At 38.0% G+C, this 13041-nt stretch overlaps 1 protein-coding gene across 1 annotated transcript in view; it reads right to left on the bottom strand.

The window, feature by feature from the left end:
* The window catches only part of LOC101856834 (major facilitator superfamily domain-containing protein 1), a 30532-nt gene that overhangs the window by 14989 nt on the left and 2502 nt on the right, over positions 1-13041 (bottom strand). Inside the window, exons 2-4 of the mRNA XM_005105964.3 lie at positions 8251-8459; positions 3406-3473; positions 2693-2801 (exon numbers count right to left, since the gene is read on the bottom strand). Coding sequence (XP_005106021.1) covers positions 2693-2801; positions 3406-3473; positions 8251-8459 — 386 coding nt within the window. The remainder of the gene's footprint in view (positions 1-2692; positions 2802-3405; positions 3474-8250; positions 8460-13041) is intronic.

Here is a 13041-nt window from a genome sequence, read left to right as displayed (position 1 = left end):
CATTAATCATTTCCTTTGGGTTTTTTGGGACAGACATAGACTATGGAAACAAATCACTATAATTGAACAGTTTGAACTTAATATTGAACAGGAGGTCCAAGGAATCAACACGGAAACATGCCACAAGGTTATTCAAAATTTCCAACGGCGCACTGAAGCTTATATGAAGAGAAAAGATTAATACCTGGAGATACAATTTAAATAGTCTTCCTTAAGTCTATTTGGCATTATCAATTTAGTACAAATCTGTTTTTCAATACATAAACAAAGACAATTGGAAATATGGATGATTCTAATGAAGTTGTAAAGTTTTGCAATTGACTCAAATTTTGTTTGAATTTTCAAACTTTCTATTTTTCGAACGTGCTGATTGGTTTTCTTCATATTGACTAAAGTGACATCCCCCTCATTGAATTTTACTTTTTCGAAGTTCTATTGAAATTGGCTCAAAGGTGACTGAGTTATTGGCCTTTAAGCGGGTCTTCTTTTTATTAGACATCCGGTACTTGGGACCCTACTGGGTACTTAATTTAGCTTTCTATTTTCTTATGATCTACATTTTCAAAAAAATGTGAAATAAATATATTAAAACAGACAGAAAAAAGAGGGCAAGTAGATATCTAAAATCAGCAAAAAAGTTCATGAAAATAACCACTAACGCTTGGATAATATCCTCATTGCTCACTATCACTATCATCTTTCCAAACAAGAGCCACCAGCATACCAAACAAACTCTTAACTAATTTTTTAAGCACAAAAGTGATCAGTGAAGTGAAGCCATCTCACATCAAACTGGATCGTGCTCAAGACCGACCCGAATGAATCTGTAATTCGGGGCTACGACAAAAAAAGAAGGATCTGAGATCATCAGATATTAGAAAATGGCTTAGTACCTAAATTTGCCATCATACTTAATTCCGTATGCAATCCATCCCCCTTCTTAAAAAGAGTATTATAAACAGTTTAGAGGACATTTTTTGGGTTACCAAAAGCCATACCACATAGTCATATACTCTACTGTCATACATCACTAGTTTACTCTACTAGTTGAGAGCAACAAACATTTTTGACACTATCTTCTTCCTTCTTCTCATAACTCTGCTAGTGCTCAGAGAGGAACTGACAATAAGATCGTCATTTCATAGTGCAGCTGATTTTGCACAAATGGCCATTTCATCAGCATAGAAGGTAGAATCATCCCTTGTCTTGCCTTGCAGTACAGGCAGCCATATGCTATTTTTAAAGGTACTCTTAATTTTTAATAAACCAAAAAGAATAATTTCAGTTTTTAGAGAAGGTAGGAATCTATTTTGAATTTTATCTGTGTCACAAACCGAAAGGCCAACTCTTTTTTTATATAAGAGCTGCCAAGGAATCTTTAAATTGCAGAATTTCCACATGGGGTCTCCAAAATTTTTCAACATTATCCAAGAAGACTAGTGAGGTGCTAGATCCTACCTGCTCTAAGATCAGAGAGTAAGAAAACATGAGAGAAAAAAATTACACTAGCAAGGATAGAACTCTTTACCTCCTTGTTGACAGTCAAACATAATAACTATTGAGCTACTGAGCCCCCTTTTAAATTTAGAAAGTGAATTCAAAAGACGTCCTGTCTTTGAAAGCTCATTTAGATGGTCACCAATGGTCAAGACCCTCTAATCACTTTAACCCTATCCGTACGTCGTGTTTTACTATCGTATCTATACGATGTGGGGAACTCTGTGCCACCACTTTCCAAAGAGGAAATTTACTTGTTAATCCGATCCGTACGCTTTGCATAGCAGTCTGTCAAAATGATTTTTTGAGAAATACTGAACGTTTCAAAGAGATCTTCGCACTAGAAGTCTTCTAAAATGTGAAGAATACAACCCTGGGGGTACAAAATGACCCCAGAGGTACGGATAGGGTTAATACTTAGCTACCTTTACAAAGAACTTATCAAGAAATCATGCTTTAGTAAGAGTTAAACAGCACTCACATCACAACTAGGTCACATTACTGCTAAAGATTAGAGGTGTTACAAGAGAGTAACCAACATAAAAAGGAGGAGAGATAAGGACAAAAGAGGATGTTTGATAGAAAAGGAGCAAACCACACCACAGCACCAACCAACCACCCATACGCACAGTGAGAAGTTTCAGGCAAAGTAACAATGCCCAGGCACAATTTTCTTACAAGAAACACCCTCACCTTATACAAGTTTGGTGAATCATTAGAGGGGTGTTATTATCACCATCATACTACCATACTACACTGCAGGTAAGACAACAGACAGAAAAAAACAACATAGGATGGGTAAAAAAGTATGACCAACTACCACCATCATGATCCTCATACCATCTGATGCATAAAACCATCCTCAGAATTCCACTTTTAACCCTTGTAACTTGCTACAGATCCCTGTAAGAGCTGAATTACTCAGTCGTCCCTAGACAGAACAATGTATCTGACAAAATCACATGTTCTGGTTTCATTGGTTTGTTACACTAGCCTTGCCCATATCATTCTCAGGTCATCCAAAATAGTAGTGTTCAAATTGATAAAGCAATGTTGTAAGTGACTGATCTCTAGAAAAAGTGCCAAGAGTTTTTTCATGTCTTTTTCAAATCAAGAAAAGTTAAGTCGGGTCGCTCAGCAAGTGTACTACACTACAAAATCCACACAAAGTACAATAAAATATCTCTTCACTCACCACTCTGGAGAAACTAAGCTGCAAACCAAACACCATGTTGAGCTCCTTTCCCTGAAACCACTTTACCGCAAAAGTATTTTGAGCCACAGCCAGAGATTCTCCACCAATCCTGAACAGGTGGACAAGAAAATTTCAAGACTTCATTTCTAGTTATAGTTAGTGTTCAACAGCACTGCAACACAGCTAGGTCATGTAAGAGCTGAAGAATAGAGATGTTGCTAGAGAGAAACATAGAAAGAAAAGATGGAGGATGATAAATATTTCATGGATAACACTATGAGTTTCATTCATGAACACAAACATCAATTCAATTCCGCAGGTAAACATGGCTTAGCTTATGGGCAGTACATATGTGGTAGAGTAAGAGCAGATTCATAAAAATAATAAAACTATACATTATACAAAAACTGACTGCCTGAGTTCTCTTATATCAGGGCTTTGAACACTTCTTTGGAAGTCGCTTCTGTTCAAGTCTTGCCAAACATCACATAATAGATACAACATGCTTTACAAATAAAATACAAATATAGTATAGAACTTTTATACCAAATTCCACACGACCTCACATTTTTAAAAAATTTCTTCATTCTCATTTGTTCCTTCTGCACGAATATATAAAATCATATATATGTAAAATATTTTATTAAAGCGTTTGGGGGAGATTGGTCTATAACAAAAATAAATGGCATGGGAATACAAAAAAATCTACCTACCCAAATACAAATCTTCCAAAGCACATAAGGCCATACAGATTGAAGAGTGACCCCAAAGCAAAAATGACCTGTTGATGGAGAACAAAAATGTCAAGCAAGCACTACCCAAGCCCAAAGCAAGAGGGTGGGGAAAAAATTTAGCAAAACATATTAGCTTGCCTTGAGCACACAATAGCTTCCTTCATAGATCACAAACTGTATTGCATGACTGTAATGCCCCTTTTAAAAAAACAGAAAGGATATCAAAGAGGCTGGATTATCACGTCCATCCCTGTCAGGACCAAGCAAAGCAAACAAAAATTCTGGAAACCTCCCCAAACAACCAAAATTCAAGGACCCCTCCTATAGAGACTCAACTCAGGAAAATCCCTTCTTTAGTCCCACATGACACAGCTAAGCTGATGTCATGTCCTCAAAGATCTTATTAAATTAGGCTTGATTTTCAGTATCACTTTACAGAACAACTTGTTAAATTTATCACGCAAAAGAGCTTTTATAAGTGAGACTAAAAAGACAGAAAGTTAAAGAGGGAATATTTAATATCAACATTGTTTTCAGAAAAGAATAACAGATTTGATACCCATTACTCTGCTAATTATGCTAATATTTACAATTTTATCCATTATCGGTGAGGAAAGGACAAACAATTGATCATGTTTTGGTATAGTCTCAGCCTCTTTCTCTTCTCTGTCTTTGAATCATTTTTCCTTGAAAAAGCATAATTATTAGTTATAAATTATAGTTAATGAAACCTGCATCTGAAATTTGTAACCAGGTATTTGCCGACACTATTTCTGACAACGACCCCAACAGGAATATTTAACTCAATCTATACCAGAGACCGATACATCGGTCTTCCAATTATCGTCATTTTTGCCAAGGACCGACTCATTGGTCTGCATAGTATTGTTTCGTTGTAGATCAGTTTTTCATTTTAAACTGACTTTATGTTAAGTGTTTTGCAAAAATATGTATTTCCAGAGGCGAAATTTGTTGAAAAGCATCACTTTGCATTGTTTGGCATTTTCTTTAAGTGGAAATCTATTTGCTACGACAGTGTTGATTTGTTTCCAATGTTAACACAAACATGGATACGCCCACTTCATCAGGAGATGCACAATCTTGTCCTCCTTGACGTATTACCAGCAATCAGGCCAGGAAACTATTTGAAACTTTGAGTGACAGATCTAGTGACGATGACATGAGTGACAGAAGTCTTCTTCTTCTTCTCGATCGCATCACACTTGAAGTCTGGTATCTGTCATAAATTGGGCCGTCCTGCTCAGTTCATAATGTCGGCCCGTATAACTTCTCTATAGATAGAAGTGATTGTGACAATATCTGGGGCGAATTTGACATTCTAAGTGATTCAGACAATGATCCTGATGAGAACACTGTGACTGTGAGAAATCAATCTAAATCTAGTGATGATCAATCAGACTCCAGTGGCAGTAAAGATAACGAGCCAGTTCCCAGTACTAGCACTGGTAAAGGAAAACAAAAATACAAAGGAAAAAAAATCAAAGCTGCTGCAGGAAGCAACAAGGTGCCCAGGTTAACCCAAACAACAAGGCCAAGGGCTGCAGCAAGAGGTGCAGAAAACGAAGACCACGGGTGGTAGCAAGCAGGGCCTCAGCAAACAACACAATTGGATTTCCACTTTTGTAGAGTCTGTGGGTCTAAGCTGGACTTGGGGGGAAATGCAAATGCTCTTGATTTCTTTTTTGCATTGCTTGATAACACCGCAATAGATAATTTGATCCATGAGATAAATGCAAAGCATACATTCAAAGTCAAAAACACACCTAACTCACTAGGCATTCCAGTTTCGCTGCTTGGGAACCAGTCGGTCGGTACGAGATATAACAAATTTCTGGCCGTACTCATTGCCATGGGAATGGAACCATGCCCCCGTGTCGCTGGCTATTGGTCTACTAGGAGACATCTGCATACACCCTGGTACGGACAAATGTTTTCCAGAAGGAAATTTCAACTTCTGTATCACAGCATGGTTCACCAGTGTGAGCCCATGGCAGAAGGCAAAGCAAAAATAGAACCATTTATCAAGGCTCTGTTCAAGAATTTCCAGGCAGTATTCTACCCTTTCCAAAACATCATGGATGAAAAGGTCATCAGTTGGAAGTGTAGATTTTTACACAAGCAATACAACGCCATGAAGCCGAGAAAACACCACATCAAGACGTTCGGGCTCTCTACTACAGGGTACATTTACAATTTGCTGGTGTTCTCTGGCAAAGACACACTTCTTTCATTCAAGAGAGTGATGAAGATTCTTCACATGATGTGGAAGTCTTCAAAACTCTAATGGAACTGCTATAGCAGAGGACACCTCATCTTCGCTGATCGGTATTACACCTCGGCACCCTTCATAATAAATCATACCTATTATCTGCTCGGCTACTATACGGGTACCCTGAATGAGAACAGAAGTGACTTCCCTCCTCAACTAAAGACACTTGGACAAACACCTCAAGGAGCAGTATTTATACCATGAAGAACGGGACATCCTTTGCGTCACACGGAAGGACAAGAAAGCAAAGAAACCCTTTATTGTGGTGGCAACGAATTCCTGCGTTGGATCAACCGAGATCAGGGAAAGACTTCGGAAGGTGTCAAATCCTGTCATGATACAGGATTACAACAACTTCATGAATAGCTGTGACAGGGGCGACCAGATGATTTCGTATTACAGTACGCACAATTGCAAAACAAGAAAATAGTGGGGAAGAAAACTGTACATGGTCCCTCGAGGTGTCAAATCCTGTCATGATACAGGATTACAACAACTTCATGAATAGCTGTGACAGGGGCGACCAGATGATTTCATATTACAGTACGCACAATCGCAAAACAAGAAAATGGTGGGGAAGAAAACTGTACATGGTCCCTCGAGGTAGCGCAAGTCAACGTCAACATTTTGTTTGTGTTGAGCAGGCCTAATGCAACCAAAAAATGCACTTTCAAGGAATTCAAACAGGGCTTGATAGATGAGCTCACAGCACTTGCTGTAAGTATTACCCCCACACCCCTTGTAACTACCCCTTCCAGAAAATCTGGAACGGCCAATGGAGGAAATGTCATTGAGCGTTACAAAGGCAATGTCCACCTCATCCACTTTGATGGCGCTGATGTTAGGTGCCTTCTCTGTAGTGGACAGGGGATAAGAAAAAGAACAAGTTTCGACTGCACAGGGTGCTCTGATAAGCCACACGTATGTGCACAAGGGTGCTTCAAGTACCACAATCAGTAAAGTCTTATTTACTGTGGTAAGGGGCTCTGGGGATTTTATTTGACTGTGTGGTGACATTTTTCAAATTGTGATTATTTGACTCAGGAATGACAGAGACTTCAAACAAAAACTGGTGTGTAGCAAAATCTTTAATGGATATTAATATATATTTTTATATGACAACTGATTTGGATTGTAGCAGTTTTCAAGCCCGGCAAGTTATGGTGAGTCGATCAAATATTAGTGGTAAAAAATTATCTCCCCATTTTCTTTCGCCTGTCTTCTGTCATATTGCTTACCTCCCTTACATTATGACGTTCTCTTTTGCTATAAAATGTTCATACAATTTCCTTTCCGTTCAGACACATAGTACCATTTTTTCATATATAACCCTGAAGATAAGGCATCAAAATGAAGCATCAGGATTTCTCTAGCCTATTGCTTGTGACCTGCGGTCAGAACCCAAAATCACCATCGGTATAGAAAGAGTTAAAAAGTTTGATCCCTGATCAAGCATAGTTTCAGACTTTTCGGCTGTATATGGTCCTGGAAATATCAATTTTATACTGCCGTTATTACCCTTTTTCTAATATCACTTTTTACTGGTGGGATGCTAGTGTATAGTTTGCAATATAAATAATAAGAGATGTCACAATTTGCTACATGATGAGCCATTCTCAAAAGGTGAACATGGCAGGAGTGCATCTTTTCCTCTATCCACAAAAAATATTACAAAACAGATGAAATACGGCTTTCATAATAAAAAATGAAAAAATTTCAATGGACGGCTCTTATTGGTGACCTATACTCCAACACGAGGTGAGAAATGATGATGGTGATGATACTATTTAACAAGATCTCGTCAAATGTTTAAAATATTAATAATTACAAATGTCAAGGATTTTGGAAAGTGCTGCATTTAATGTGCATTTCATTTTTGCTGCCAGCAAAAACTCATCGACTTTCCTGTGTTTGTTTTAAGAATCTCTCAATATGTTTTTTCAACAAGCAAATGTATAGAAAAAACACCTAGATCTAGATCTAGTATTACAATAAAGTTTGTTGTTTTTTTATCTTTTAAAGCACAAAAATGGATTTTATCAAAATGTATTCCGTACAATGTTTTAAAGGCAACCTTTTGAGAATGGTATTTTCAAACATAGAAAGCTGATCAAAGCAAGCAGAAAATAGAACTCTACTAGAATACATGCCCACAAATTTACACTCACTTAACTGAAGCCTCAACCTAAGTTTACATCTCTATAAAAATATTATTCAGCTTTTTTTAAGAGTAAGACATTCAAATTCAAAGAAAAATATTAATCCCTAGAGGAAAAGTGGAAAATCAAATATTTTCAGCAACAAACAACCTAGGTAATGTTTTTTCAAAATCAGCTGAAAGTGGAAAATTAAGTGTGAAAAGTTTTCTGTTCATATATAAAAGAAAATTACAAACTCCCTTTTTAAACCTACAGACTTTTGTTTGTGTCATTCTGTTTCTATATGCAGTTTCTTCTATAAATATCAATCCTACTGATCATGCTAAGACAGTCTCAAGCAAGACATAGAAGGGACTATCTCAGCATCTTTCTCACCTGCCCAACAGTAACAAACAAGCTGAAGATGATGGATCCAAGTCGTACTCCAAACAAGCGATCGATGAGGTAACCACCAAACATGCACAAAACTACGTTGGGCCATGAATAGAAAGAGTAAAAGGCCATAAACTGGCCCTCATCAATGTCAAGGTCACGAATCATTGTATCCTGTAAAGCAGCTGGGTTGTCGTAGCAAAAATAGCTGCCTGAAATGAAACAAAGTGAATACTGTGGTGAATGACTTTTCTAGTGATATTCCCTATAAAAGAAAACTTAAAATCAATGACTTCTCGAAACTGCTGTGAACATTGATGTGTGTGATAAAATTACGCAACGTAAGCAAATAGTAAAATAGCGGCCTCTCTGTGGCCCGCAATCAACACACAGACATTTTCATCATGCATGTCTCTTTCTTCACTTTCACTATCTTAAGCACATGATATAAGACTTGATGATTTGCGTTATAATTTGAGAGTTGCAAGGGAGGATTTACATACCGAAACATTCTTTGTTTAATAATAATAATAATAATAATAATAGATAGCATTTGTATAGCGCATATCCCCGCTCAGCAGCAGGCTCTATGCGCTTTACACTATATTATTACCCCAGCAGACCATAGAACACTCCGAAACATTCTCAGCTTCCCGGGAAGCATACAGTGCAAGCAGCCGATTAAGCGCTCAAACACTAACAAACTGACAAGATCTTTCGCTGTCTATAGCCGGGTACCCATTCCCACCTGGGTGAAGTGAGGAAAATTCGTGTAAAGTGTCTTTCCCAAGAACACAACGTCGGGCCCTTAACGGGATTCGAACCCACGACCTTACGGTTGCGAGTCCGAGAGTCTAACCACTAGGCCACCGACGCCACCATATAATATATTATATAATATACAAGAACTAAAAAACAAGACCATGTCACTCCATTATTAAAAGAACTGCATTGGCTCCCTGTAAAAGAACGAATAATATTTAAAATCTGCGTCATGTGTTTCAAATGTGTAAATAAAACTGCTCCTTTTTATCTACAAGAACTTATCAGTATATATAAACCAGGGAGAAACCTAAGATCATCAAACGATAACACCCTACTTGTGACACCTGTAAAATCATACAAATCATATGGAGAGAGATCTTTCTCATATCTTGGTCCATTTATGTGGAACAGATTACCCATGAAACTAAGACAAATAAGAACACTTGATAGCTTCAAAAGACATCTTAAACATTTTCTGTTCCTACAGGCCTATCCTTCATAAGCTTTTAACGTTATCATTCATTATATTTGTTCTTTCCTATGTCTGGATGAAAATAGTCTCTGTGTATGTGTGCGTGTGCGTGTGTGTGTGTGTGTGTGTGTGTGTGTGTATGTGTGTGTGTGTGCATTAATGATTATTGCTTGAGCGAGAAGAAAGGAAGCAGTAAGAAAGGTTTTTGAAAAATGGGTATTCCAATGTAAAGCGCATTGAGCTACATTTTTGGAAATGCGCTATATAAATGTTATATATCATTATTATTAATGGGATTATTTCGGCTAATAAATAGTTTTGTTACGAAGACAACAACAAAAAACGGATTTTATTTTCTCTTGGTTAACGCTGTTTTCCAATTAAACTGTGTTCATTTTATTTACTTTACACACGAACTCCACTTTGAAAAATTCATAAACTGAGCAATATACGATATTTTTATTATACATTACATATCATAGGATTGAAAAAAGACCATCTATACATAGCTCATGACCTGTCATTCTCACCCCCATCTCGGTGTGGGCATGAGGACTCCACCCTGACCTCTTGCAGGCCGATAAAATCACCTAGGTCCTTGGTGGCTTACTACATGTGGTTGAGAAATGGCTCATCAGTGCTTGGCGCTTTTTTCATCATGAAGGCCAGCTACAGATTACCGTTGCCAAAGCCTTATTATACATAATTTGTTTGTTTGCTTTTTTAATTATCAAATAGCCTTCTTAAATTAGGCTATTATTATGAGCACTGGTGAGTATCAGAAAAAAAAAAAGTTTTGCACTTGATATTTCGTTCTTGCATAACTTATTAGACGCACAATGTAACTCATTTTTGTTGTTGTTGGGGGGGGGGGGTAAATGGCCTTCCCCCAGCCCATTACATAAACTAAACCTGAAACTTATAATCTTGGCCTGCACAATAAATACCACCAGTCATTTCATCACAAAGGTGCAGTCAAGACGACACAGTCATCTCGTCACACCCCAACCAAATCCACATGGTTGAATGGAGACGGTCGTTTCGCAGCACACTTACAAACATCAAACGCGCATTGTCATGGCAATCGAAAATCAAGATTTTAGGGGGAGGGTTGGGGCTGTGTGTCGAGGTGTGTGTGTGGTGGGGGGGGCTATGCGAGTCGCCATGCCTATTCCTGATCAGCTACACAGTTCATTAATATGTATTGACAATATTGAAATCTATCCAGTCAGATCAACAAAGTTCTTAGGTATTATTATTGATGAAAGGTGTGATTGGACAGATCTTAGTTCTGTTAAAAATAAATTAAAAATCTAATAGAAACGTACGGTACTGCAATTTTGCTAAAAGTTAGACCCTTACTTTCAAACAAAACCTATACTCTTTACCAGACATTGTTTTTGCCTTATTTAAACTATTGTTCAACTATGGAACAATCTGGACGAAGATTTAATTTACATCAATATATATATCATAACTTCTCAAAAAAAAGCTAAAGGCAGATCCTTCAAAACTCTGCAAGCATAAAATTTAGAGAGATCTATTAAAAGTATAAGCGAAGTCATTTCGTCACACAAAAATGGGGTGTGACGAGATGACCGTGTGATGTAATGGCCGGTTACCTGCACAACTTATTCTCTGTGCTGTCCGTGTGTGTCTGTGCTATAGAGTATAGAGGCCTACTGTGTACACTTGAGTCTAAGGGGGGTTAGAATAGCAAGACACAGGCTGCTCTCACCCCTGGTGAGGATAGCCACTTCCTTGGAAAAATCTATCCTCTGCTTCATATCATTGACTGATAAAAATGATTTAATTAGTAACTTTTTTAGGTAGTAGAGGCCTATCTAGTAACTTTGGTAATGGGCATTTTTCTAAATCTGCATTCTTTCAACGAAGTGTATACAGACCCGGTAACCGGGAACAAAGTCACGAGGTTTACAGACCCGGTAGGAGAAATCTTTTGTGATTTCGGAAAATTTCAGCGCCCAGACACCGTAAAGTATGTGTGTGTGTGTGTGTGCAAGTGTGCAAGTGTGTGTGTGTGTGAGAGAGAGAGAGAGAGAGAGAGAGAGAGAGAGAGAGAGAGAGAGAGAGAGAGAGAGAGAGAGAGAGAGAGAGAGAGAGAGAGGAGAGAGATCTCGTCTTTTCTTCAAATTGTCTTATTGATTCCTACAACTCCAAAACAGAGGAAAAACGATCGTTCATCGAAAAGACATCCGCAATCTTCATTTAGATCTAGATCTAGGCCTCAAAACAAGATGAATGTCTGTCTGTCTAGATCTAGACCTTGGCCATAGATCTAGAAGAACCTAGGTCTACCCTGAGCCAAGAGGGAGTTTGAAACTTTCCGAAATCACAAAAGATTCCCTTCTTAAACTTCTTTAAATTACTGGATCTAATGTAATGGAAAGGGTTGGGACAATTAAACAAGGGTTAGTGTAAGGGTGGAGTTAGGGTAACCCTCACCCTACGCCCAAAATACATAACTAATCCTAAAAGTTAAACTCTAAACTTATTACCCAGATCCGACAAATTTGATTAACGAAGTGGCCAACTCCGAGCAATTCGGACTCAAACTCCAATATTGTAGGATCGTTGCTTGTCTAACACTATCACAATAATGACAATGTATTGTTTTGTCCTGATTTTATTTGAACATCATGTAAAGTATGCTGTTGGAAAAGCTTTTCCTTTGGACCACTGTTATTTTGACTTTCGCTCCCTTTGGAGGGGTTTTAACTTTTCCCTTCTTAATATCTAACTGGACTTCCAATTGAGCAATGATATTTTGTCTTTCTCGTCAAATAAAGGGGGGTTAGACTACCAATTGATAATTATATATATTCCTTTGTTGTTCTGAAACTTTTATTTTCAAATTTATTCCCTTCTTTGGGTAAATTTTTACTTTCACTCCCGCACACAGATGCACTGCTTCGGGGGTCAAACTGCAGTACTGTTTGCTGCCGATCACTTATAAATCCACTAAAACTGTCGCAAATCAATTATTTTCAAGAAAATTTCAAATCTAAAACTGTAAAATATCAAACTATGGATTAAAATAGGGGGGGCATGCCCCCCTCTAACCGCCAAGATTTTCTTTTACCCCAGTGGGGCAGGCCCCCCTGGAACCCCCCGATTGGTCCAAAGCATTCTAATCTCTATTAAGAACAATCAGATATATTTCAAAAACTATTCATTTGCGAGTAAAAAAGTACCCTGCTTTGAGCTTAGATTTGCCCTTCCCCAGTTTGCCTTTGTCGTGGGAGGCAATTCAGATATTTTGCAACTGTAGTTCACTTTTGACGTCACTAATACTTATTCGGAGTGTCTACGTACACGGCACACGGTAACCGGGCACCTAGTCTCAGTATCTATGTACACGGTAACCGGACACCTAGTCTCACCTAGACTCGGTATCTACGTACACGGTAACTGAGCACCTAGATTTAGTCTCCGTATCTACGTACACGGTAACCGGAATGAAAATAAATCAATATATTTGTCCTGTGCTGTCACTTACTGAAAAAAAAAAAGAAAGTCATACAAGCGTCTTGCCG

Source organism: Aplysia californica, unplaced genomic scaffold (genome assembly GCF_000002075.1).
Source record: "Aplysia californica isolate F4 #8 unplaced genomic scaffold, AplCal3.0 scaffold00503, whole genome shotgun sequence".
NCBI lineage: Eukaryota > Metazoa > Mollusca > Gastropoda > Aplysiida > Aplysiidae > Aplysia > Aplysia californica.
Note: the sequence above shows the minus strand (reverse complement) of the source record. Positions and strands in the feature narration are given on the sequence as shown.